Source organism: Moschus berezovskii, chromosome 3, assembly GCF_049115385.1.
Source record: "Moschus berezovskii isolate FMDL1 chromosome 3, NW_MosBer_1.0, whole genome shotgun sequence".
Classification (NCBI taxonomy): domain Eukaryota; kingdom Metazoa; phylum Chordata; class Mammalia; order Artiodactyla; family Moschidae; genus Moschus; species Moschus berezovskii.
This window is the reverse complement of record NC_142462.1, coordinates 52,367,038-52,395,002: the sequence shown is the minus strand read 5'-3', so window position 1 is coordinate 52,395,002 and position 27,965 is coordinate 52,367,038. Positions and strand designations below refer to the sequence as shown.

The 27,965-nt window shown below is 37.6% G+C and overlaps 2 protein-coding genes across 5 annotated transcripts in view; one reads left to right on the top strand and one right to left on the bottom strand.

Moving 5' to 3' along the window:
• DNAJC2 (DnaJ heat shock protein family (Hsp40) member C2) overlaps window positions 1–15,897 on the top strand; it is a 32,232-nt gene extending 16,335 nt beyond the window's left edge. For 2 of the 3 annotated variants that reach the window (XM_055420721.2, XM_055420719.2), the window contains exons 7-18: window positions 1,054–1,119; window positions 1,442–1,533; window positions 1,611–1,732; window positions 2,119–2,268; window positions 8,005–8,093; window positions 8,166–8,235; window positions 9,630–9,814; window positions 10,463–10,563; window positions 10,681–10,788; window positions 13,504–13,658; window positions 13,907–13,970; window positions 14,717–15,897. In XM_055420721.2, coding sequence (XP_055276696.1) covers window positions 1,054–1,119; window positions 1,442–1,533; window positions 1,611–1,732; window positions 2,119–2,268; window positions 8,005–8,093; window positions 8,166–8,235; window positions 9,630–9,814; window positions 10,463–10,563; window positions 10,681–10,788; window positions 13,504–13,658; window positions 13,907–13,970; window positions 14,717–14,769 — 1,255 coding nt within the window. In that variant the 3' untranslated portion in view covers window positions 14,770–15,897. Of the gene's footprint in view, window positions 1–1,053; window positions 1,120–1,441; window positions 1,534–1,610; window positions 1,733–2,118; window positions 2,269–8,004; window positions 8,094–8,165; window positions 8,236–9,629; window positions 9,815–10,462; window positions 10,564–10,680; window positions 10,789–13,503; window positions 13,659–13,906; window positions 14,059–14,716 lie in introns of those variants that run through there. The other variant, XM_055420720.2, reaches the window with a different exon arrangement.
• PMPCB (peptidase, mitochondrial processing subunit beta) lies at window positions 166–27,965 on the bottom strand. Of its 2 annotated transcripts, none has more exons than XM_055420722.2 (14): window positions 27,827–27,965; window positions 26,627–26,764; window positions 25,823–25,909; window positions 25,314–25,443; window positions 23,155–23,353; window positions 22,682–22,761; window positions 19,809–19,921; window positions 18,851–18,994; window positions 15,892–16,052; window positions 14,812–14,897; window positions 14,641–14,729; window positions 14,405–14,480; window positions 13,419–14,314; window positions 166–619 (listed from the first exon to the last, which is right to left on the bottom strand). In XM_055420722.2, the coding sequence occupies exons 1-13, from the start codon at window positions 27,932–27,934 to the stop codon at window positions 14,250–14,252; spliced, it is 1,476 nt and encodes a 491-aa protein (XP_055276697.1). In that variant the 5' UTR covers window positions 27,935–27,965; the 3' UTR covers window positions 166–619; window positions 13,419–14,249. The 2 variants fall into 2 exon arrangements, with proteins under 2 accessions (XP_055276697.1, XP_088690301.1); XM_088834175.1 differs by having other exon boundaries at window positions 14,167–14,314.

Sequence of the window (27,965 nt, the reverse complement as noted above, 5' to 3'; positions counted from 1 at the left end):
GAGGACCTCTTTTAAGAAATCAAAGTTTCCACAGAATGCTGTGTCATCTCCTGTGTAATATTTAGGCTTTTATGATTGTTTTTTCAATCTGTTTTCTATCAACCAGATTTCTAGATGTCAAGCACACTATAGCAATTAAAAAAAAAAAATAAGGAGTCATTTGAATTCAGTAAAAAATAATTTTTCATTTATTTTTAAAGTTATTTGAATATATGACAAGACTGCAGTCTCTAACTGGTTCATTAATTTTAATACATATTACTCATTTTCTACTTTTATGTGTGCTATATTTTCTCATTAAGTATGTAGTAAATGGAGAAGGCAATGGCAAGCCACTCCAGTACTATTGCCTAGAAAATCCCATGGATGGAGGAGCCTGGTAGGCTGCAGTCCGTGAGGTCGCTAAGGGTCGGACACGACTGAGCGACTTCACTTTCACTTTTCACTTTCCTCTTTCACACATTGGAGAAGGAAATGGCAACCCACTCCAGTGTTCTTGCCTGGAGAATCCCAGGGACGGGGGAGCCTGGTGGGCTTCCGTCTATGGGGTCGCACAGAGTCGGACACGACTGAAGTGACTTAGCAGCAGCAGCATGTAGTAAATATGAAAACCAAATCACTATAAAAGAGAAATGACAAATTTAGCTCTGTCAGTTGTAGTTGCTCTTACCTTCAGAGAATACAAACCAGATAAAGTGACCATTACTAGGTGACCTTAAAACTTGACAAACTAGTAGAGGTGAAGGCAGGGACAACTTGTAACAAGTCCCAGTCAAGAGTAAAACCTGATATTCAGAAGAGATACAGGAAGCTGGATTTTGATTTAGGGCTGATAAGTATTTTAGACTTCCATTCCAAATACAGCATCATTTTAAAAAGAAGAAGAAAAAGACTTGAGTATAGTGTGATTTCAGTATCAGAAAAGAGGGATCTATTAAACTCATCCACTTGTCATTAACGTTTCTTAAAATTTTATGCTCCTAACTTAATTTTAAAAGGAAGATATTTTTCATTTGTTTTGGCTTGACTTTATTTTATTTCTGTTTTTATTAGGTATAATTTTGATTCTTGGAGAGAATTTTCTTATTTAGATGAAGAAGAAAAAGAAAAAGCAGAATGGTATGTATGTAAATCATTGATAAAACATTTATTTGGTTCTTTGGTATTTGTGATGATATAAAAATGCACTGTGTGTATTTTCTTTCACATTTTTCTGTATATCCATTGTAAATGAGTTTTTTTGATATTTTGAGATCCTATCTCACAAGCTTAATAGTGCTAAATATGATATGCTAATGAAATTACTTATGCAATTGTCAATAAAGCTCAAGTCAGCAAATTCTTTTTCTTCTGGTTGCTTAACTAGTTTTACTTATAAAGCATTACATTTTCCTATCATACAATCTATAAGCAATAGTTTCCAATATTTCCTATTTAATAGCCGTGACGAAAGGAGATGGATTGAAAAGCAGAACAGAGCAACAAGGGCCCAAAGGAAAAAAGAAGAAATGAACAGAATAAGAACATTAGTTGGTAAGTGTAACTGATGGGTTTTTAGAGTTCTTTAATTATATGTTAGACATTCAAAAGATTTAATTTTTTTTTGGTAGATAATGCATATAGCTGTGACCCAAGGATAAAAAAATTTAAGGAAGAGGAAAAAGCCAAGAAAGAAGCAGAAAAGAAAGCAAAAGCAGACGCAAAACGAAAGGAGCAAGAGGCTAAAGAGAAAGTAAGATGACATTTGATAAAGTTGGACTGCAAATGTTCATAATAGTCAGTCTTCAGGTCTATTTTAAACACTGAATCTGTCAGTAAAGAACTAGGTGCTACGAATGAATCATAACACTTGGCACAGTTGACAGAAGGATATTCTTTACCACCAAATTCTTACTGGGCAAAAACATGATGTCATATAAATTTCTTAATACTACACTTATTTCTAATATGTCTGTTTACATTTCTATAAATTTTTGTAGAACTTTGCCATCTGATTTTCCTTCTACTTTGATAAGTTGTTTACCTTTCTGTAATATAAGTTACTAAAAATTGTATTTTTTTAGTAAGGTTATAGAGCATTTAAGAATTCTAATTTTATTACTAAATAATTTATTAAAGCAAAGACAAGCTGAATTAGAAGCTGCTCGGTTAGCAAAGGAGAAAGAAGAGGAGGAAGTTAGACAACAAGCATTATTGGCAAAGAAGGAAAAAGATATCCAGAAAAAAGCCATTAAGAAAGAAAGGCAAAAACTTCGAAACTCATGCAAGGTACGTCGACTGATTGAATAAGCACTACATACAAGTAAATCAGGTTGCGGTTTCTGTACGATAAAAATATAATTAAACTACTATCTGCATTTTACCTCAAAACATAAATGTTTTAAAATTCACTTTTTAAAAATTTCACACATGCATATTCAGTATGCAACTCTGATAGGGTCGTGTTTTGTTCTTAAAATAACCATCTTTTAAAAATAACCTTTTTAAACCTTCAAAAAGAAGAAGGCTTATTATTTTAATACATGTTTCATATTCAGATCGTCTTGATTATCTTAACATCTTTTTATACTTGAATTGTTCAAATTAGGATCTAAATAAGTGCAACAGTGACAGCTGTTTATCTTCTGGTTGTGTCTGTTTATCTTCTGGTTGTGTCCTACCATCACTATCTCGCCCCCTTCCCCCAGATGGAGAAATCAGATCATTTATTCTAAGAATGCGCCACAAATTGGTTTTGTCTGGTTGCTTCTTTAATATGTAAAATTAATTTTTATCACATAAAAAGTTCTTTTAGAAGTTAAACTTTTAAGGATATAAAAACTTTCATTTTTGTCTAAATAAAGGGATATTATTTAGTTCAGTGCTGGTAGTTTGTGTGCAAATATAGATTTTACTAAAAATATTGACTAAAAAGGCCCAAAAGTTTTCAAATGTAGTTTTGTCCAAGAGACGGTCTTAGGTTTTAAACTGGTAAAATTAGAGGCCAGTATTATTTCATATCATACAGCATCAAATGGATAAATTAATGAAATTCCAAGCTAGAGATTGCCACAGCATATACTACACCATTGCAGTTTAATTCAACAAGTATGTTCATGCTTACTATGTACAGAAAACTCTTTCATGTAATTGTCCAGAGGCTCCAGACACTAGAATATGTATTCTAATGTATGGCATCTTAAATCTTTACTTAATAAAACTGAAATTAAAACTGCCCCATCACTAGGCTTTGAAAGACATTTAATAAAAACACAATCTGTCTCTTCAGACTTTTGAAAAGCGGAAAATCTAAATAGAAAAAATGAAATATTTTCCTCAGATTTCACCTAGAAAATTATATTGAGAAGAATGCAGTGTATTATAGTTGTTGAGAGCATGGCTCAGGGCTAGCAGCTTAGATTTGAAGTCATTCTCTACTTCCTAGGTCCTGGCTGTGGTTCTCAGGAGGTTCCCTCAACCTATTTGTGTCTCAATTTCCTCACCTTTACAGTAACTGAAATAATACCTAGAAAGAGTTGTGAAGATGAGAGGAGATCATCCACATGTAGCATTTGTTAGATTTGGCATAAGGAGAACTGAATCAAAAACTTTAAAAGTTAGTTAGAAAATAGAAAATTTAAATGGTTCTTAAAGATGGTACATAAAAGAGGGTTAAAGTTCTGGCCTTTGGTAACTTTATATTATTGCTCCTTAAAGATGAGTACTAGGTTGAGAAAGTACCAAACAGGTGGTGTTAAGGAAGAAAGTGAAAGTGAAGTCGCTCAGTCGCGTCCAACTGTTTGCGACCCCATGGACTGTAGCCTACCAGGCTTCTCCGTCCATGGGATTTACTGCAGTGGGTTGCCATTTGAAGGTAGGGAACAAACAACAGGGAGGAAACACAGCCCTGCCCATCAACAGAAAATTGGATTAAAGATTGATAAATTGTTAATAGATCTTCAAATTAAATAAATAAATATGAAAACTGTTTAAAAATAAATAAATAAAGATTGACTGAGCATAGCCCTGCCCATCAGAAGCAGACCCAGTCTTCCCACCCCCGCCCGCCCCGGCCCTGCCCCAAGTCAATCTCCTGTCAGAAAGCTTTCATAAGCCTCTTATCCTTATTCACCAGAGGGCAGACAGAATGAAAACCATAATCACAGAAAATTAACCAAACCGATCACGTGGACCACGGCCTTGTCTAACTCAGTGAAACTGAGCCATGCCTTGTAGGGCCACCCAAGATGGACAGATCATGATGGAGAGTTCTAACAAAACATGTTCCACTGGAGAAGGGAATGGCAAACCACTTCAGTATTCTTGCCTTGAGAAGCCCATGAACAGTATGAAAAGGCAAAAAGATACAACAATGAAAGATGAACTCCCCAGGTCAGTAGGTGCCCAATATGCTACTGGAGAAGAGCAGAGAAATAACTCCAGAAAGATTGAAGAGACAGAGCCAAAGCAAAAACACACCCAGTTGTGGATGTGACTGGTTTTGGAAGTAAAGTCTGATGCTGTAAAGAACAATATTGCATAGGAACATGGAATGTTAGGTCCATGAATCAAGGTGGATTGAAAGTGGTCACACAAGAGATGCCAAGAGTGAAGGTCAACATTTTAGGAATCAGTGAACTAAATAAAATGGATGGGAATGGGTGAATTTAATTCAGATGACCATTATTATCTACTGCTGTGGGTAAGAATCCCTTAGAAGAAATAGACTAACCCTCATAGTCAACAAAAGAGTCCAAAATTCAGTACTTGGGTTCTGTCTCAAAAATGACAGAATGATCTCTGTTTGTTTCCAAGGCAAATGATTCAGTATCACAGTAATCCAAGTCTAAGCCCCAACCACTAATGCCAAGAATCTAAAGTTTAACGGTTCTATGATGACTTACAAGAGCTTCTAGAACTAACACCCAAAAAAGATGTCCTTTGCATCATAGGGAACTGGAATACAAAAGTAGGAAGTCAAGAGATACCTGGAGTATCAGGCAAGTTTGGCCTTGGAGTACAAAATGAAGCAGGGCAAAGGCTAACAGAGTTTTGCCATGAGAATGCACTGGTCGTGGCAAACACACTCTTCCAACAACACAAGAGACATCTCTACACATGTACATAACCAGATGGTCAATACCAAAATCAGATTGATTATATTCCTTGCAGCCAAAGATGGAAAAGCTCTATATGGTCAGCAAAAAAAAGACTGGGAGCTGACTGTGGATCAGATCATGAATTCCTTATTGCACAATTCACACTTAAATGGAGAAGGAAATAGCAACCCACTCCAGTATTCTTGCCCAGAGAATCCCACGGACAGAGGAACCTGGTGAACTATAGTCCATAGGATCGCGAAGAGTCAGACACGACTGAGCAACACACACACACACACACACACAGGGAAAACCACTAGACCATTCAGGTATGATCTAAATCAAATCCCTTATGATTATACAGATGAAGTGACAAATAGATTCAAGGGATTAGATATGATAAGGGTGCCTGAAGAACTATGGACAGAGGTTCGTGATACTATACAGAAAGCAGTGATCAAGACCATCCCCCAAAAAAGAAAAGGCAAATGGTTGTCTGAGGAGGCCTTAAAAATTGCTGAGAAAAGAGAAGCGAAAGGCAAAGGGTGAAAGAAAGACATACCCATCTGAATGCAGAGTTCTAAAGAACAGCAAGGAGAGGTAAGAACGCCTTCCTTAGTGATCAATGCAAAGAGAGGAAAAACAGTAGAATGGGAAAGACTAGAGATCTCTTCAAGAAAATTTGAGATACCAAGGGAACACTTCATGCAAAGATGGGCACAATAAAGGACAGAAACGATATGGACCTAACGGAAGCATTAGATACTAAGAAAAGGTGGCAAAAATACACAGAAGAACTATACAAAAAAAGATCTTCATGACCCAGATAATCACAATGGTGTGATCACTCCCCTAGAGCCAGGCATCCTGGAACGCGTAGTCAAGTGGCCTTAGGAAGCATCACTACGAACAAAGCTAGTGGAGGTGATGGATTTCCAGCTGAGCTATTTTAAATCCTAAAAGATGATGCTGCAAAAGTGCTGCACTCAATATGCCAGCAAATTTGGAAAACTCAGCAGTAGCCACAGGACTGGAAAAGACCAGTTTTCATTCCAATCTCAAAGAAAGGCAGTGCCAAAGAATGTTCAAACTGCACAACTGCACTCATCTCTCACACTAGCAAAGTAATGTTCAAAATTCTCCAAGTGACGCTTCAACAGAACATGAACCAAAAAATTCCAGATGTTCAAGCTGGATTTAGAAAAGGCAGAGGAACCAGAGATTAAGTTGCCAACATCTGTTGGATCATAGAAAAAGCAAAAGAGTCCCAGAAAGACATCTACTTCTGTTTACTGACTACGCCAAAGCCTTTGACAGTGTGGATCACAGCAAACTGGAACATTATTAAAGAGATGGGAATACCAGACCATCTTACCTGCCTTCTGAGAAATCTGTATGCAGGTCAAGAAGCAAATTAGAACTGGACATGGAACAACAGACTTGTTCCAAATTGGGAAAGGCGTACATCAAGGCTGTATATTGTCACCCTGCTTATTTAAGTTATATGCAGAGTACATCATGCAAAATGCCAAGCTGGGTGAAGCACAAGCTGGAATCAAGATTGCCAGGAGAAATACCAATAACTCACATATGCAGATGACACCACTCTTACGGCAGAAAGCAAAGAGGAACTGAGCCTTTTGATGAAAGTGAAAGAGGAGAGTGAAAAAGTTGGCTTAAAACTCAGCATTCAAAAAACTTAAGATCATGGCATCCGGTCCCATTAATTCATGGCAAATAGATGGGGAAACAAGGGAAACAGTGACAGACTTTATTTTCTTGGGCTCCAAAATCACTGCAGATGTTGGTTGCAGCCATGAAATTAAAAGATGCTTGCTCCTTGGAAGAAGCTATGACCAACCTAGACAGCATATTAAAACGCAAAAACATTACTTTGCCAACAAAGGTCCATCTAGTCAAAGCTATGGTTTTTTCAGTAGTCATGTTTGTTTCGAGAGTTGAACTATAAAGAAAGCTGAGCACCGAAGAATTGATGCTTTTGAACGGTGGTATTGGAGAAGGCTCTGGAGAGTCCCTTGGACTGCAAGGGGATTCAACCAGTCAATCCTAAAGGAAATCAATCCTGAATGTTCATTGGAAGGACTGACGCTGAGGCTGAAGCTCCAATACTTTGGCCACCTGATGCAAAGAATTGACTCATTGGGAAAGACCCTGATGCTGGGAAAGATCGAAGGCAGGAGAAGGGGACAACAGAGGTTGGATGGCATCACCGACTCGATGGACATGAGTTGAGTAAGCTCCAGGAGTTGGTGATCGACAGGGAAGCCTGGCATGCTGCAGTCCATGGGGTCGCAAAGAGTTGTACATTACTAAGTGACTTAACTGAGAGGAAGCGAAAGCCTAGGGAAGTGTCCCAGTAAAAGAAGCATTGGAACCTTAGCACCAGGTTGCATGGAGTAAGACAGCAAGGAAAAGCGAGGAATGGGAGATGTGTCAGCAGCAGCTTAAAGAAGCATGAGAAGTACTTTCCAATTCTTGTTCATCCAGGCACATCATGACATTCCATTCTAAGTATCATCTCTAGTCAACAGATGTTGCTGGACTTCCTATTCCTTAACACATTATTTTTTTTATAGTTCGGCGCACACACTAGATAGAACAGGCAGCCTAAAAAGGAGTTTCTTGATTCTTCAGTGGTTCTGTGAGGAATCATTGTTTTATAACATCCGGAGGTCTTCTGCACCATCATGTTGTTTCTGTTTTGTTCCTCCATCCATTTGCTGACGCCTCTTTATTGCTGGCTGGCCAGGGAGAGCCTTGCGAGGTGCCCTGGGAATGTGGTTTTTGGTGGTCAGAAGGCAACATGTTCAACTTAAGAACTTCTTGAAAACTTCAAGCTTTGTGCTTATGGATGTCTTGAGTGCCAGTAGATAAAAGATGAAAATGTTTGTGTTTATACTTCTAGACCTGGAATCACTTTTCTGACAGTGAGGCAGAACGTGTTAAAATGATGGAAGAAGTGGAAAAACTTTGTGACCGGCTTGAATTAGCAAGGTATAACTATAGAGCTGCTGTTGAAGTCTTTTGTTGGGCTTAGGGTAAAGTTTCATCCCGTTTTCTTTTAAGTTTACAGTGCTTGAATGAAACACTCACATCGTCTACTAAAGAAGCAGGAAAGGCTGCTCTGGAAAAACAGGTCATCGCACCACTTCTCCCTGTGTTACACGCCCCTCTGCCTCAGTACTGCTTTCGCCTCAGCATTTCCCCAGCCAGCATGGAAGTTACTGGAGGGGCAGAAAGTGTCTCATCTCTGTTTGGGTTGATATAAACTGGATTTAAGTATTTATGCTTACTATCATATATATTTGTTTGATTTGTGGTCATCTAGCACATTAATCATAGATTTTTCAGAATCACTGTTAAAAAAAATTGTGTCGATTAATTCCTTGAGCATTTTTGTAGGATAATAACATTTAGAACCAAAAGAGATTTTTATTCTGTCTAGTCTACACCTTTTATTTTACAGATGAGGAAACAGGCCCAGAAATTCAATTCAGTGCAACAAGTGTTAGTACCTGCTATATATAACCCTGTGCTTAGGTGATGTGGAGAAAGTCTTATGCTATTTATTGCTACCACAAAGTTCAGGAACAGTTACACTAAAGAGAAAAGGCCTAAGGATCAAAATGACCCCCAGTAAATACTGTCTGTAGCTTAGAAAGGAAGTGCCAACACTAGGTTGGAGCTGTCAGGGAAGCTCAGTGAAGGGTTTGAGCCAGTTTTGAAGGACGACATTGTTAAATGAAGGTCAGGGGAGCAGCATGAACCATAAAATACAGGTAGGAATAGAAAGTTGGTGGGGGGGGGGGTTGTGTGTGAAAGATTTAGTTGGTTAAGAAGAGTAAAGCCAAATTAAGCAAGATTTGAATACCAAGATGACATCTTTTGAAAAGCACAGGGTTAACACTGCTATTAATCTGGCATTTGTAGACAAGAGGCATTGGATGAGTGTAAGTGACTAGTGTAAGAGTCTCACTTGGAGGACTTGGACTATGAGTGATGATGGGAATCACTGAAATCTTTGGGACTTGGTGACTTGTTCTAAGGGACTGAAGTGGGAAAACGAGTCAAAGATGACTCCAAGATAGCAGAAGCAGCATCAAGTACAGGCATGTTTTTGTTGTTTCACTTGTTTGAAGGTACACTGGAAGTGACAGTGTAAAAGGTAGAACTTAAAGATTAAACAAAGGGCACTTTGCTGTGCTGCTTTTTGTAGAAAATAAATGATACTGTCTGCAAAAGAGTGGATAGATACGAGCTTTGAAATTGCCTTGTGGGTGAGTAACCCACTAACTGTAAACTTAACAAGTAGTGTCCACAGCAAATAGATATCATGTAACAGGAATACAGTGTAGGTTAGGCTGAGGCTGGTTCTTGGTTCCTTGAAGCAGATATGCAGCCTGGCTGGGGCAGTGTAGGGTCCTTGTCTGGATGATGCTGAGGGTAGAGAACCACAGGGGTCCAGCCAGAAAGAGCACTCAGAGTAGTAAGATGCTTTAAGTCCCTGACTTACCTATGATATTTGTATAGATAGAAGAAATAAATGAGCAAATTAGAAAAGAGAAAGAGGAAGCTGAGGCTCGTATGCGACAAGCATCTAAGAATGCAGAGAAGTCAGCTGGCGGAGGTGGAAACGGAAGTAAACATTGGTCAGAAGATGATCTGCAATTACTCATTAAAGCTGTGAATCTCTTCCCTGCTGGAACAAATTCAAGGTATTGGTTCTAATGAAGCTTCTCTTCACTGGAGCCTAAGGATTATGTAGACAGACATCTGAAATAGCAGCATATTACAGCAAGTTTCCAAAGATGTGCTTGGGTCTAGATGCTAAATTCTGTGTCACGGTGGAAAATGTAAAAAGCAGAGTGCATTTTGAACCTGCTAGTCTTAACAGCTAATACCAGCACACATATAAAGATCCATATGTACAGCAGGATGCTTCATCAGTTTCTCAGGAAATTAAGGATCATGAGACATAAACCTTGACTGTCATGTTGGCCTGTTCCATTGTGGCTTATACTAGGCACTAGGTTTTATTTTCTATGGTTTCTCTTTAGTCTTAATTCTCCTTTATTACTTCCCACCTCAACCTGGAGCTTAAAAGTATGTGTCCAAATGGCAGTGTACACAAATGTGTGCTTTTATTTCTGTTGATTTTTTACACAATCTGTAAGATTTTATACAGACTTGAAACCAAGATTATATACAGCTGATTTAAATGCTCAAGTCCAGGCAGTAGTAATAATTAGAGCACCAATTTAGAACTAATTCTTTAGATATTACAGCTAACCCTTCTGCAGTAAAAATGTAGGATCATTTTGAGTTTTGATTTTTTTTTCTCATTATTATATCCATTTTTCTAGATGGGAAGTTATTGCTAATTACATGAACATACATTCTTCTTCTGGAGTTAAGAGAACTGCCAAAGATGTTATTGGCAAAGCAAAGAGCCTTCAAAAACTTGGTGAGTTAGTTTTTGTCAAATCAGTTTCTTTGCTACATTAGATACATATTTTAAAAGTAATCTATGCAATTTAATGCAAGACTGATATGAACTGTATTATATTTTTTCCCTTCTCAGACCCTCATCAAAAGGATGACATAAATAAAAAGGCTTTTGATAAATTTAAGAAAGAACATGGTGTGGTGCCTCAGGCAGACAATGCAACACCTTCAGAACGATTTGAAGGTAATGAAATTTCATTCTTCTGAGTAGAAAATACTAATCTTGTGTCTGATGAGAATATATAAGATCTAGGGCCTACATGCAGAATGACTGGAAAATAAAGCATTTAGCAGACTGGAAGGTGTAATCTTTAGAACTGACTGATTTCAACACCACTGAAAACTGCCGTTCTTCCATTTCATATGCCATGAGGGGAGGGGTGTGTTTGTTTTGTTCATCAGATTTTGCAAATCAGTATTAAAGGATATTACAACGATTGAAATTTAAGGTCTGTAACTTTTTATCAAGGTTAATTTCCTAATTTTGAAAAATACACTATATATAAGGAAATGTCCTAGTTTTTAAGAGAAGACAGGAGTGGAGGGGCAGGATGCCTACAAATCACATGTTCAGAACAAGTTACACAATTTGTTATGCTGACGTTGTCTTGAGTGTTCTAGCTAATCTGATTACTCTGGACTAGTGTGTTTCAAATTCAAATTATGACTCAGAAGTGGGTCATGAAATCAGTTTAATGCGTCATGAAGAGAAAATATCAGAGCGCATTACATCTGTTATACAAGTGGGTATTTGTGAAACTTTTATTCATGTGTATATGTGTTTGGGATGTGATACATTTTTCCTTACTGTGTGTTGTTGACAAACGTTTGAAAAGTTCTCTTTCACTTCATGCATTTGTGAGCCACCAGTCCTTTCTCCCTAACTAAGCTAATCTTGGATACACTTTCCAGATCACAGTGCCAAATCTGTTTTGGGATTAATTAACAGCTTTGACTCTTCGTGATCTCCTGTCCCTATCTTAACAGTGCCACTTTTCCTATATTCTTAGTCTGATTTATTATCCGGTATTTCAAATATATTAATAGAAGAGACTTAGAATGTTCTCTATAAAGAGCAAAAAAACATTGTTTGCTCGATGCATTTGCAAAATCAAGGGTGGCTTTTGTCTAGGCTGAGTGTTATTTTGGCTCTTTTAAGAATGTTACCTGGAGTAGAAGTGACAACTACTCCATTATTCTTGCTTGGAAAATTCCATGGACAGATGAGCCTGACAGGCTACAGTCCATAGGGCCACAAAAAGCCAGAAACCACTGAGCAGTTGAGCACAAGAAAGATAAGTAACAAAGTGGACATTTCAGGACACTTGGAGGGCACGTCTAAAGGAGATAATGCTCTCGCTTCCTTATGCCCTCTACAAAATGCAGACATGTTCAGATATTACTGTTATTCTCAGCCCTTTCTTGTGGTTCTAATTTACATGCTTGAAGCAGACACTGACGGTTGTTTTCTGGCAAGTAGGTGACCCTGTGAGGGCAGGAGTGATTGGCGGTGATGTGGTGTGTGGGCCCGACTCCTTTTTCTCTTCTATGGCAGGCCCCCCCTCTCCAACTGTACCAGTAAACAGCAAGTTGGCTGCATTTTTTGGAATGGTGATTTCTCATAGAAATTTTACATTTCATTCATTTTGGTATTGTGAAGTACTGGGTTAGCCAAAAAGTTCATTCATGTTTTTCCAGAAAATGTTAAAAAATAAAAACTTGAATGAACTTTTGGCCAACCCAATACTTGGCTAATAATAGGAGATAATAATTACATGCCAGTTCCATTTTTTTTCTGAGAGAGAGAAAGCGAGTTAAATCTATGATGCTAAACGGTTCTTCAAACTAATAAAACAAAATTCCACTTAAGGGCTTTCTGGAACTTAAAAACTGACTTCAAAAAAGCCAGAAGTCTTTAATCTTGTCTTTAAATGGAAGTTCTCTGCCTTGTTTTGAGGTGTATTGTTTTTTAACTTGTTCACTGTGCCTATGAGTATTTTTTAGTTGGGAAATAACTTAGATTTCCAGACTTCACACCCAGATACCATTTGAAGCAGTCGTCTCATTATTTGGCAGGATAGGTGCCACTGTGTTCTTATTGCACGGTCTGAAATAACTTAAGCTATCAGTCCATTAACTTAGACCTACTACTAAACCAAGTCAGCTTTTTAACCATTTTAATTTTCCTACAAAAGTGGGATGTGCACTTCTTATATCCTTAGGAAGGAATGTATTTGTGATGCATCTGTGAAGTGTTCTATCAGACATACAGATTTGGTTTAGTAGAGATGCACAGCATAGGCCTTAGGGGACGTGCTGACAGTGGCACTCTGGAACATGGAATCTAATCTCACATTGCCTCTACAGCATTGGTCACCTGCCTTAATTTTGTTAAAATTGTTTTTTCCAGTGTAAAATGAGAGTAGTTTACAGGCTCTCATCCAGCTAAAAGTTTTGTAGTTAGGCAGCTCTTTTCTCTATGCTATAAGGAACTAGATTTATCAGAAATCTAAAATGATTTATGATTGTGTTTTTGACTCAACAGTCCAACTGTATATTTTAAATCTGATTTTTAAAAAATGTCTGGTAAGTATATTTTGAGACCAGAAAATACATTTCTTTCCTTTTGTCTCAGATAATTTTCTGGGATGTGAGCTATCTAAAGTTTTTTTTCGCCACTTAATATTGGGTTGGCCACAAAGTTTGTTTGGGTTTTCCATAAGATGGAAAAACTTTGTGGTCAACTCAATACTGGTATATGTGTGTCTAATCTCAAAGTTCAAGATTACACACCAGATTCAGATGGGCACTTACCAAATGATTCATCTGAGAAGGTGTTCTGAAACAGTTTTCTATCAATTAGGATAAGTGTTTCAAATAAAATTTGTTTCTTAAACAGGTCCATGCACAGATTTCACCCCTTGGACAACAGAAGAACAGAAGCTTTTGGAACAAGCTTTGAAAACATACCCAGTAAATACACCTGAAAGATGGGAAAAAATAGCAGAAGCAGTGCCTGGCAGGACAAAGAAGGACTGCATGAAACGATACAAGGTTGTAGATCTTTAGTTTATAGATTCCATTATCATTTAAATTATGTTTTTGTGCTTATTTCAATACCACCATAGTTGTGGGGCCAGTATTAGAAATTTCCTAGCTCTCGCAGTTAGTTTAAAAAATCAACCTTTTCAGTACAGTATAAACATCCAATTTGAATGTTTTATGTATTTGTATCAAACACCAGAAATGTCTGCAAATCCTGACGACTTCTTTGTCTAAGTAAAATATTTGTCTCTTCCTAGGAACTGGTTGAAATGGTAAAAGCAAAGAAAGCTGCTCAAGAGCAAGTGCTGAATGCAAGTAGAGGCAAGAAATGACTTATGACAATCTTTGTTGTGTGTGCATTTTTATAATAAAACCGAAAATACCATACAAATTTTCATTCTTAAAATTATACTTAAAGTGTGTCTCAGCATAATTTCTCAGAGTTCAGAGATCTACCATTCATTGTGGTGGTCTTATCAATTCAAAGTCTGACATACAGTATTTTATTCATATTTACCAGTATAGAAGTGTTTTTTTTTTTTTTTTCTTTACGACTTGAGGGTCTCAGTTGTACAATGTTCCAAATGTTTATTAGCATTTTTAATCATGAAGCCAGCGCATGTTACTGCATATCTGGTTAAAATCTGGTAGTTGCTCAATAGGACCTAAGGATTTAAAAGAAAAGACAGTTATAACTAAATAGAAGGAAAGTCCTTAGCCAACTTTCTGCATGGGAGACTAGGAGTCAGGCTTACCAACAGCAGCAACAGCTGGACTCTTATCATAAATATATTTGGTACACACTTCTTGAATTATCTCAGCATTTACAGCCTGAAAAATTGAAGATACAAGCATTCTGTTTTTTTTAGTAGTAGACATTGTATACCTGGAATGTTTTAGAGCTAAAGCAAATTTTATGATACCTATCTTCAGCTATTGTATTAATAACATTGTTTTACACACGATCCAACAGTATCTAAGGACTACTTACATCAATTCTTGCTTCAAGCTCAGGGATGGGAATTCTTCGATTATAGCATAACATTTGCCTACCTATATCTTCACAGATGGGAGTGGAACCTGTTTGAAAGAAAAAGGAAAACTAAGGACTGGAATATAGATCAACCATGTGAAAATAAGACCTAAGTCTTTATTCTTTTACCATCAAGTTGCAGCAACATGTTTGTTTTCAGAAGATTTTTGGCTCGTGCAACTTCACTTTCAGTGACACTTGTACACAGTCGCATCCTAAAAACCATTTGGAAAAATCAAAGGTCAAGTAATTTGAAAATGTTAGATGTTTTATGAGTTAATGACCTAAAGAAAGAAAGGATGCTATATTCTCTGTTACACCACAATGTACAGGTGATTATGAATTCAGTTTAGTAAAAAGTTGAAATTACTACTGATCCCAAGTCTTACACAAAAGTTAAAATATTACTGGTTATTTCCTGGTAGGGTTAATTTCTCAAAAGTGATATGGTTAGCAGAGATTCACTACAATATAAAAATAGGCTGACTGCATTTTGAGAAATTCTACAGTCATTTTGAAAATTTCTGAATGATTACATCTCTTTAAGTCTGGCTCAGACAATAAAGCATGTGCCTGCAATGTGGGAGACCCAGGTTCAATCACTGGGTCAGGAAGAGCCCCTTGAGAAGGAAATGGCAACCCACTCCAGTACTCTTGCCTGGAAAATCTCATGGACGGAGGAGCCTGGAAGGCTACAGTCCATGGGATCACAAAGAGTCGGACATGACTGAGCTACTTCACTTCACATCTGGCTAGGGTGTAAACCATTTACAAATGGTGTAGGAAAGGGACCAGAGCTAGATAACAGTTTTCCAAGAAGTCGTGGGGCCTTCTGCCTGTCTCAAGGTACTAGTTTTGACTAAAACACGACATTTCTTTTAGCAATGGCAACTTCAGCCCTTCCAAGCCAGATAGGTTTAGAAATATTACCTAAAAGTCTAGTTGGCGTTTAAACATTTTAAAGATCTTTCTGAAGTAATATGTTACTTAATGATTAAGAACTTTCTATAACATAAATCAGCGTCACATAAAACCCAGAAGAAATGTGATATTTAAAACACTGCAATAATTGCTACTATTGAACAGTACTTAGTCTTGTTCTCTTAATAAAATGCTATCACCATAAAAAATTAATCACTGTCAACAGTGTAAAAGAAGAAACTAGTCTAAATTGGTAATTCTTAAGCAAGATTTAAATTATTTTCTCACCATTCTTTTTGAACAACATGTAGCATATCTGCAACAGTGGCTGGTTCACAAACCATATAGATTCCCCACAATCCTGTATCTGTGTAGGAAGTGTTGAAAGACTGGAAGCTATGGCAGAGGTTGCCATGACAGGTAAGCTGGGCCAGCTTGCTAGATAAATTCTGTAAGGAAAAGAAATTGTCCAAGAGAACTGTAGGTATACATGTGTAGACTACTAGAAAGAAAAATGTAGAAATAGTAACTGCCCAAAAAAGCTGAGTTTCTCAGTTTTATTCAGCAGTATCTCAATAAAAAGCTACAACTCAATGAAACTAAGAATTATAGTTACCTCACCAGCCCAATGTATCATCCCCAGAGAAACTCATAATGTTAAAAGGGTTAATCCTTAAAAGCTGCACCCACTTCTAAAATAATACATTATCATACTGAGAGATTATCATACTAAGAGAAAAGCAAATATATCACTTATATGTAGAATCTTAAAAAACAAAAAAAGATACAAGTGAACCTATTTACAAAAAGAGAAACAGACTCACAGACTTTGAGTTTAGGATTAACATATACAGACCACTATATATAAAATAATCAACAAGGACCTATGCATGCCACAGGGAACTCTACTTAATACTCTGTGAATGGATTTATATATCACTTAGCTATATATCCAAAACTAACACAACTACATTATAAGTCAACTACAATACAAAAATTAAAACCAAAAAAAGAAGTGACAAATCCTGTCAGGACAGAGCTATCCCTAAAATTAAAAATGGGATGACCTCATATACTGTAGTTGGGGCACATTCTCAGGATCCTTGGCTTATCCAACCCAGCGCATTCCTCTTCTACCACTGACTGACATGGGATATGGTTATTAATTATGTATGTGTTCCAGCTTTGTTGAATAATCATTTATAACCATATCAACCAAAAAACTGAATGAACTATACCAATATGCTTTGCCAACAAAAAAGTTAAAAAATGTTAATTTAAAAAGTAAAATAATGCACTGCTATTACCAACATACTTTGTAGAGCTTTTGGCAGTTTGCTTAAAAATTGAAATACATACAGCATGTGAACCTAAGATTATCTTATGAAATATATTTTATCAAGTCTTTGAGTACAAATATATACACTGCTATTTAACATCCTAAAATGATGCTGTTAAGGTGCTGCACTCAATATGTCAGGAAATTTGGAAAACTCAGCAGTGGCCACAGGACTGGAAAAGGTCAGTTTTCATTCCAAGGGAAATGCCAAAGAATGTTCAAACTGTCATACAATTGCACTCACTTCATATGCAAGTAAGCTTATGCTCAAAATCCAAATCTGTCAAGCTAGGTGTCAGCAGTATGTTAATCAAGAACTTCTAGGTGTACAAACTGTGTTGAGACTAAAGGCAGAGGAACCAGTGATCAAATGGCCAACATTCACTGGATCATAGAGAAAGCAAGGGAATTTCAGGAAAACATCTGCTTCACTGACTATGCTAAAGCCTTTTACAGTGTGGATCACAACAGACTGGAATATTCTTAAAGAGATAGGAATACCAGACTACCTTACCTGTCTCCTGAGAAACCTGTACACGGGTCAAGAAGCAACAGTTAGAACCAGACATGGAACAACAGACTGGTTCCAAATTAGGAAACCAGTATGAGAAGGCTATATATTGTCACCCTGCTTATTTAACTTGTATGCAGAGTACATCATGCAAAATGCCAGGCTGGATGAATCACAGGCTGGAATCAAGACTGCCGGGAGAAATATCAATAACCTCGGACACGCAGAGGATACCACTCTAATGGCAAAAAATGAAGATGAACTAAAGAACTCTTGTTCAGGGTAAAAGAGTAGAGTGAAAAAGCTGGCTTAAGACTCAACATTCAAAAAACTAAGATCATGGCATCCAGTTCCATCACTTCATGGCAAATAGAAGGGGAATAAGTGGAAGCAGTGACAGATTTATTTTCTTCGGCTGCAAAATCTGTGGATGGTGACTGCAGCCATGAAATTAAGATGCTTGCTCCTTGGACGAAAAACTATGACAAACCTACGGTGTATTAAAAAGCAGAGAAATCACTTTGCTGAGAAACATCCATATGGTCAAAGCTACGGTTCTTCCAGTAGTCAAATACTGATACGAGAGTTGGACCATAAAAAGACTGAGCACCAAAGAATTGATGCTTTCAAATTGTGCTGGAGAAGACTCCTGAGAGTCCCTTAGACTGCCAGGAGATCAAACTACTCAATGGTAAAGGAAATCAACCCTGAATATTCATTGGAAGGACTGATGCTGAAGTGAAGCTCCAATACTTTGGCCACCATACTTGGATGTGAAGGCTCAGCTCACTGGAAAAGATCCTGATGGTGGGAAAGATGGAGGGCAAGAGGAGAAGGGGGCAGCAGAGGATGAGATAACTGGATGAAATCACCAACTCAATGGACATGAATCTCAACAAACTCCAGGAGATACGGGAGGAGAGAGGAACCTGGTGTGCTGCAGTCCATAGGGTTGCAGAGAGTCAGACACAGCAAATGAACAACAATAATAATTTTGAAGTAATTTCAGACAGAATAGGAACAAAAACAGTACAAAGAATTACCTTTATCCAAATTCCTTAACAACTGTTACTTTTTTTCCTTTATCATTCTCTTTAACATATTTTTCAACTGTTTAGAATATAGTGCAGATATCCTTTTTACCCCCAAATACTTGTTAATACACACTTCTGAAAAACAATGAATTTAACCTCACTACAGTTATAAAATTAGGATATTAACATTGGTATAGTACTATCAATGAATCCTTCTATCCTTAATCAAAATTTAACAATACAGCAAAAGAAAAATATTGTTTTTTTTCTTGCCTAGGAGCAATCCAGGATCAGTTCATACGTAAGTCAAAATTCAGTTTGATCTTCTCATTTATTATGGAAATTTATTTTAAAATCACATACCATTCCTCCTCCAAAAGAGCGATCCCAGTTGCCAATCAGTGTGTTTGCAACCATGAGACAGATTGTATCTGGATGTGCCCAACCAACAGCTTCAACAGCTACTGCAAGGTGTGCCAAAGGCATCTTGTCATCCCTCACTCGAATCTAGTTGGGATAAAGGATGCAAAGCTCTAGTTAAGATTACCACTCTATAACAAGCTTGACAAGAAACTAATTCACCAGTTCTATTGATTGCAAACTTAAAATGCTCACCATGACACTCTTGTTTTTTAAAAAGTCAGGCCTCATTATTTATACTCCATAGTTCAGAAGGATTTCACCAAAAGATCTCCAGTTGAAATACTACAGACACAGCCACCAGATAATTACATGGTCAAAAAGCTTTGCATTATTTAACTGGCAGAAATAATCATCAGTCTGAATTTTTCTGTCTAAATTTAGGCTAATCTTAACCGGCTTATTTTCGTACTGCCAATGCTAGTCTCATGTAACTGCCAACATCAGGCTTCTTTCCAGATATAATATATGAGTATCATCCCTAATGTGGCAAAAAAAGCTTCTAATGAGGCTTAAAGAAATAGCTGATAGAGAGTAGATTTGTCTAAAGCTACGCCCAGAAATGTACTGTGGGTAGACTTAGTCCGGAATAAATCTAATAGTGTCAAAATGTGGGATGTTTTTAAAATAAAAGATTACTTTTATGCCCTGCCAATAGGAAAATAGGCATAATGTCAAAAAGCACAAAAAGACCAAATAATATTTTCCTTAGAAAAATAGGTGGTTAAATATATAAATATATGGAACAGGAAGAAATATAAGCAACTGAGTCCATGTGCATTTGGACTCCTTTGGTTTCCTCCATTTTACTGCTAGGAACAGGCACATTTGGTACAAACGGTCATAAACACAACACAAGAAACCAAAAGGGTTAAATGCGAGTTTAGGAGGCTTGGCCTACCTCACTTCCTGTGAACTTGCACGGAGGCAGAGCTGGTATTTCTCCTTTGTGTGTGGACAAAGATTCACCAAAATGAAATTTTGCTAACTCAAGCAGCTCATCATGGGAAACTCCTATATTGAAGGAAAATATTTCATATATCCAGCAGCAATACAACGTAAAGCACACAATTAACTGCCAGTGCTTCTGTTTACAATGAGCTTAAGGGGGTAAACTGATACAGGTTACACAAGGACCGCTTGCAGTCAGTAAAAGCCTTTTCAAGAGTAAGCTCACAAGGCACATTTTATCCCTGGTGATAAGACTTGTGGCTGCACAGATTTCTCATTCTGAAGAACAATCAGTTTTCATCCACTGATTCAAAGATAAAGATAAGATAGCTTGAAGATATTACTTTCCATACAAAATCATGTTATATTAAGTAAAAGTCCTAGAATGGTGGTGGTGGTGGTTGAATTGCTAAGTCATGTCCAACTCTTGCAAACCCATGGACAGTAGCCAACCAGGCTCCTCTGCCCATAGGATTTCCCACACAAGAATACTGGAGTGGGTTGCCATTTCCTTCTCCAGGGCATGTTCATGACTCATGAATCCAAGTCAGGTCTCCTGCAATGTAGGCAGTCTCCTGCATTACAAGTGAATTCTTTACCAACTGAGCCACTAGGTAAGCCCCCAAAAGTCCTAGCTGCAAACTAGCAACAAAGGGTCACTTTTTAATAAATTTTTAAAGTAGAAAAGAATACGAGCTCTGTATCATTTAAAGAAAGCTGGACATAAGACATGTTTTATTCTCTGTGCTCTGTTATCAAAATTCAGGACTAAAATAACCTCATATAGATTCCTGAGTCAATTCATAGCTAATCAAATACTATTTGCCATCCAAAATTTAAGTACTTGGATTCTATAGCCCTATTTTCCAAACTTGAGCCTAAAGAGATTCAGTGAAAGATTCTTAAACTTACAAGACAAATTCAGGCATAGGTAAGTGCCGTAAAAAATATCGCCACAAGATTTTTTTTTTTAATGAAACATTCCATTAGAACATAAAGGCACAACTTACACCCATATTTTCCAAACAATCTCTGGTATAAAACAAGACAGTGAATGATTATATACACGTTCTTTTCACAATCACTACATAGGAGAGCCACCTTGGATATCAGTCTAGACAGTGACAAAACAATAGGAAGACCTTGGTGGTACAAAGATGTCAGCAGAGAGTGTAGACCCATGAGCATGGACACAATTCTCAGCACCTGGCAACCACCTCCACTGTTTTACTACCTTTATCTGCAGCCCTCCTGGTTGGATGTTCCAGACATTCAGCTCCTGTCCCAATACCACCTCTACTTACCTCTATCCAAAAGGCAGGGAAGCCAATAATTTCTTTTTTTTTTTAAATGAAGCTGGGTCTGGCCTATTTCACTGAATTTATAATGCCACTGTTTATAAGAAACACCATCGCTTATGTACCAATAAGACAATATGCTAATTAATCTAGGATAGGCCATTAATTAATTGTAAGATATCCCAACTCTGACAATGTCAAAATGAACCAATGAACTGTGTGACAAAACTCACTGCATCCATGGCAGAATCTCCTAGACAACTTAGTTGTTGAGGCCCTATCCAACCAACAGGGTCCCCTTTCCAAGGCAGTTTCATTGTGGAACTCCAGTCAGCACCAGCCATTTTAGAAACAGTGTTACTAACTCAAGAGAATGTTTCTGACAGTTAACCTCATTTTCATCTTCATTCAGTTCAGTTCAGTTCAGTTGCTCAGTCGTGTCCGACTCTCTGCGACCCCATGAATCACAGCACGCCAGGCCTCCCTGTCCAGCACCAACTCCCGGAGTTCACTCAAACTCATGTCCACAGAGTCGGTGATGCCATCCAGCCATCTCATTCTCTGTCGTCCCCTTCTCCTCCCGCCTCTGCTCAAAGTCTATCCAGGCCAACTAGAATTTTAAATTATTGTCATTTCTAAAGGAAAATTTACACAAAAGTACATTCCATGTAGATCTTCATTTTGTCTTAAAACGAGAAAATAAAACTGGAAACCAATAAAATGTACTATTTGCCTAAATTCAGACTACCAGGAAATCTAGCAAAATCTAACCTCAACTTACTTTCTTTCACTGGCTTCAAACATGTTCCTCCAAGGAGGCCTTGTCCTCATGCCACTTTCGTGTTCAAATTCCCATTAAATAGTCTCAAAATCCCTTATATACTTCCCCTTCTCAGTAATAAGCAGATCTACTGATGCTGGGAAAGGTTGGGGGCGGGAGGAGAAGGGGACGACGGAGAATGAGATGGCTGGATGGCATCACCGACTCTGTGGACATGGGTTTGAGTGAACTCCGGGAGTTGGTGATGGACAGGGAGGCCTGGCGTGCTGTGATTCATGGGGTCACGGAGAGTCGGACACGACTGAGCGACTGAACTGACTGACTGAATGAATGAAGGAACAAATCAAAGAATGAATAAACAATGTAACATACTCAGGCCATGCCTGACCAAGGATGAAGCTAGTTCTCAAGAAATAATTTAAAATCTCAAGAGATTCCCAAACTGTTGAACACTATCTTCCAACTGTCGATATCTTCCAGCTCACCCATCTGCCCTTTCCTTGCAGGTAACTTCCATTATGTGTGTTCACTTATGTCCTAGAGGGTCACCAAGTTTTCCTATTAAAAAACTCTACTAAGTAAAGAGAAGATGGGGCAAATCCAGTTTCAGTGTTCCACACTGCCCTTACCCAGCACACTAAAAAATTTGCTCTGTAAATGAAAACTCTAAAAGATACCTCCCAACAGGATCAAACTGATAAGCATATCACTCTGTTTAAAACACTCATAGAAATTTAAACTTACCTCCAGCAGCAGCAAGTACTATTCTTGGCCCCTTATAATGTGTGGTTATATAATCCACTAAGTCCTTACGATTTATAGATCTGTAAATAGAGTAAGAAAAGCAGTACTAAAGGGAAATTTAAAAGCATAGATCCTCACATAATATACGTCACATAATATCCAATTAAATTGGATCTTAAAGTTATTCTAAGTTAAATGCAGTCAGAAACAGGATATATGCAACAAGTATCAAAGAATTTCAACATATATATATGTATATATAAAATGTAATATCATCTGCAGAAATAGGTATAAACACAGATACCTGGAAGTCAAGTGGGGCTAAAGGGTCGTTCAAGTACTGTAATGATACAATTTCATTCATATTATTGGGGGTAAAAAATTACTTTCTGAAACATACTTTTGTGAATGTTAATTTTCACAATTCAAATTTTTTCTCAAAAAAAAAGAAAAAATCTGAGAATTATACCTACTTGATATTTTCAGTTGGTCCCAAAATTGTCCGTCCAAGTGCAGTATTTTGATAAGCTGTGGCATGAAGATAATCAAAAACAACTTCTTGTAAATTGGTTTCAACTTCCTGCATCTCTCTAAGGATTACTCCACGTTCACGTTCAATCTCTGCTTCTCCCAATGTGCTGTTTTGTATTATATCAGCAAGAATTTCTACAGCTAATTGAAAATAAAACACAGGAAGAAACACTAAGAGTCTTAATTTTTACTATTAATATCTATTAAATTAGCATCAGAAAGCAAGATAGTGACCAGCACTCAATATTGAATAAATGATTAAACTGGAAGAAATAAATGTTTCTGTACATATGATATACCTAAAAGGAATAAATTAAAATGAAAAATATAATCCCCTGTGGTACAGGGGCTTGGAGAAAATTTCTAAATTTGCCAGAATTAGTGTCATCTCAAACATCTTTCTTTCCCCACTTAATTCCAATTAATGGCCAGTGTTGGTTAGATTCTGACTGTTTATCAAAGTCTCTGATAAATGATGATTCAACAGAGCTGAAACAGTTAACAGCTGAAGAAAAGGATAATTACCCCAAAAGACATACATGTAACTATCAAAGGATAATTAAGTGACCCTTGGGGAAAACTGATAAAACCTTCAAATATTTATACAAAAATGACCCTAATTTGTAAAAAGTCACAAGTAAACTAAAGGATACATCATGCTATTAAGCAATTTTATCAAAGTATATACTTCTCCAAAAAAGAGAAACCTCAACTATCCTTGACGAATCAGTATACAGTTGTAATCACAATCTAAATTTTAGTAAATAGAAAACAAATTTATCAACTTTCATGTTGTTATCCTGCTGTAAACTTCTGTTCCTTAAGTTCACTTAAAGTGGACTTGTTTCAGAAGCAATAATGTTCCAGTACCAAGGACCTCCTGTAATTAATTACCTCTATATTGCCCAAAATGACAAAACAGACTGTAAGAATAAGCTGGGACCGAGATTATGACCAAAAAAATAATTTGTAAAACCAAATTAAAGCTATCTGTCCATCTAACACCATGTTGTGAATCAAATCAAAAACGCTCCAGTAAAATTTAAAAACAATAAAATCCCATCTGTCCAGACAAGTAAAGGCCCAGATGGGTAAGGAAGAGCCCAAGGACGGAAAATGAGAGATCCTGTATGAAGAGCCTCCTCTATTTGGAAGTAGTAGTCTAGACTGGTACCTAAAACTGGGGATTCATACTTCCCAATATTTATGTTTTAATCAGAATCTTCTTTCTAATGTATATTTAATACTGAAATTTAAAAGCATAGATCCTCAATAACATACCTGAAATTAAATTGGACTTTAAAGATATTCTAAGTCAAATGCAGTCAGAAATAGGATATATACAAGTATCAAAGAATTTATATATATATACACACACACACACATATACATATATAATTTAATACCATCACTTGTTTATTCCAGAAGTAGCTACAAACCCAGACAACCTGGGAGTTAGGTGGGGCAAACTATTGTTTAAGTATTCTAATGATACAGTTTTATTCAGATTGGTCATCACCAGAGATGGGGGAGGGAAAAAATAAGTGAGCTGTTTTAGGTAGGTTTAATTTTTTTGGTTTTAGTTTAAATAAATTGAATTTTGAAAAAAAAAAAATAATGGAAAGGAAGCTAAGAAAGAAGGCACTCCAGGAGGAGGAACCAGAATGTGCAAATGCAATAAAGAAGCAAGCACGTTCTGTTCAAAAACAAAGCCCGGCAGTCAGAAGATATAAAACATGTTCTGGCTTGTAACAGAAATGAAAAATTCAGATAACAGAGAAAAACAAAAATAAAAAGTAGACAGTAAAACTGAATATATAATAAAACAATTAAAAATTGTTTACTACCCAGGAATGACTCTGGAGGAATTAGTATTTGAATCAAGTGTTAGGACCTGGTTTGTACAAGTCTTGCAGTCTATAAATATTTAATATCATTTGTCATATTTGTAGGAAAAATAGGTGCCCCCTCACCCAGAGTATGATTCACTTATTTTCACATTTCTGGGGTTTACTCTTTCTCAAGAAACATAATGAAAACAGTACTAAATTATTTCTGAATGCCTGTGAAAATTACATATCTGCAGCATAAATAATAATACCTCTTGGCAAATCTTTAGAGAATGCTTTGGCATAATATACAGTCTGCTCTCTGGAGGTATAGGCATTGAGATGAGCACCCATATTTTCAATTTCAAGCTCCAGATCTAATTGGGATCTCTTTTTGGTGCCCTGAAATAAAAGAGAGAGGGGGAAAAAAATATATATATATATATATATAAAATCTCTCCCATTATCCCTCATTTGTTCTACACAGTTCAGACAATGAGGACAGAAGCCTATATACAGTTTGGTGTAAGGACCAAATTTGCTTCAGAAATAGTGACATACTTTCAGATGACATTTACATCCTAAGAGAAAATCTTTGTTTCACCTCTACAGAGCAATTATCAGTAATTATTTCAGGTAATTATCCTGAAAAAAGAAAGATTCTAAAAAACAATAAAAGTAAGACATGCTATACTTTTGAAGTAGTCCTCTTTACCTTAGAATAAGACTTTGTGTTTACTGTCTCTTAAAATGCATTTAAAAAATAATCTTTATAACTTGCCTTGAAAGCCATATGCTCCAGAAAGTGAGCTGTTCCATTATTCTTCTCATTTTCATATCGACTTCCAGCATCAATCCAGAGCCCAACCTTAATACAGTCAGGTAAGAATTAGATAAGACATCACCTTCTTTCTTTTGAGGGGATAAGGTAGGGGTGGGGGCAGTATTCTTCCTTTTTCTCACAAATGCTTTCCAGTCTTAACATTAAAGTTTTCTTGACTTGACTGGATTGACAATATAATCCTATGAATTATCATATTTAAAAATTTTAGTTGTCAGTCTACTGGGTGCCAGGTTTACTGAGGACCCAGATTGTTAGCCCAATGTGTTACTACAGTCAATTATCAAATATAGGATAAAGAACATCAGAAGAGACTGTCAGAAATTCTAGGTTAAGATCCTGGTTCTGTCATGTATTAGTTGTTGTGACCTTGGACAAAACCATTTAATTTCTCGAATCTTGTTTTTCAACTATAAAATGGATGCAATGATCCCTGCTACAAAGAAGTATTTTAAAGATCACATAAGACAAGATATGTCAAAACATTTAGCACACAGCAGTCCAGCAAATGTACTGCTCTCATTATTATCAACACTGCACAATACAACCTGCTACAAGATGCAGTCACTTAAACTAAGCACACATGCACCCAGTATGGAAGTATTACAAGAAAAGCTTCACAAGTGACAATCACTTGTGAAGGCAAAATAACTGCTGCTACTTTCAACTACCTGCCAACTTACTGAAAAGCTTTACACCTACAGTCTGCTCTCTCCTAATGAGGGGTCAAACTAAATCACTTACTGTGCATGTTGAGAGCCCAGAGTCTTCAGAGGCCACCCTGAGTCCATTCTCCAAACAGGTTACTCGCGTTTCAGGAACATTCAGAACAACTTGTGTAGCAGCCTGTGTACTTCTCAATCTGTTTCCTCCAAAATATGACTGGTTGGGGAGAAAGGAAGCAGCAAAACATATTACTAGTCTTAATACAAATTACTGATTAGAAAACCAAATCTATCTCAAAAAGACTCTAAAGTACTCTTTCCTCCTTAACTTTTACTTCACTAGATCCACCCCTTTGCCTACCCTAAGAACATTCCTCAACCAACTACTTTCCTAAAGCCAGCAACAAGTCTACAAACATGCCCTTTCCTGAAGAAAAATGAACAGTTTTTGTCATTATCCTAAAAGAAACTACTTTTATTTCAATACTTCTAGAAATGTTTAGTATTCATAAAAGGAACAAGAAGGGGAGAAAAAAGTCAAGAAAGGGAGAGAAAAATATAAAAATACACGCACAGTATAGAAATGCTTAGCTTCCACTGTTCAAGAAAAGCAGTTTTGAAAAGGACAGAAAAAGAGAGGGTAGGAAGAAGGGTAATCACTCAAGATACACTCTGGCTGACTGATTTATTGACTACGGACTATTCGCAGGTCCCACATGTTTTCTTCTTTATACACATATGTTGAAAGTCCCACGAACTCTAGAGAAAGCTAGTCTCTTAGGAGAAAAATACACATACAGACAAACTTCTCCTTTAGCTGCCCCATGGTTCACAGGAAGCAGAGCTGAAGCTCAGGACGAGAGCCAGTTTTAGGCAAAAGAGAACTCGGAGCAGATGGGGTGGGTACTCAGTTTTTAACAGTGCCTCACCCCCCATTGTAACCACTGCGATTTTAGTAATCAACACGCACTCTTTATAATGGCTTATGAGTAACTGGGGAGGGGGGGTTAGTAAACGAGGGTCATCCCACACGTCCCTCGCAGGTCACGCGCTGCGGGTGACCAGAGCCAGTCCAGCGCCGACGGAAATAAGCGTCCCCGGCGGCCGGATGCCCCACTGGTCCCAGCTAAGGCCCGATCCGCAGCTGGAGGTGTGTGGGGCTGACGCCCGCGGCCCGCCCGGGCGCCCGTTAACTCGGGTTCGCCGCACGGGGTCCTGCGGGTGAGGCCCGGTCTAGCCTGATTCCAGGTGGCACCCAGACAAGTAGACGGAAGCTCACCTGCCCAGCAGCGCCTCCGATCAGGAGCCTCTCGGTGAAACCGCAGAGCCGCCGCCGCGCCGCAGAAAACAGCACCGCTCGGGCCACGGCCGCCGCCGCCGCCGCCATCGTCTCAGTCTGGACTGTAGGAAGGATGTGC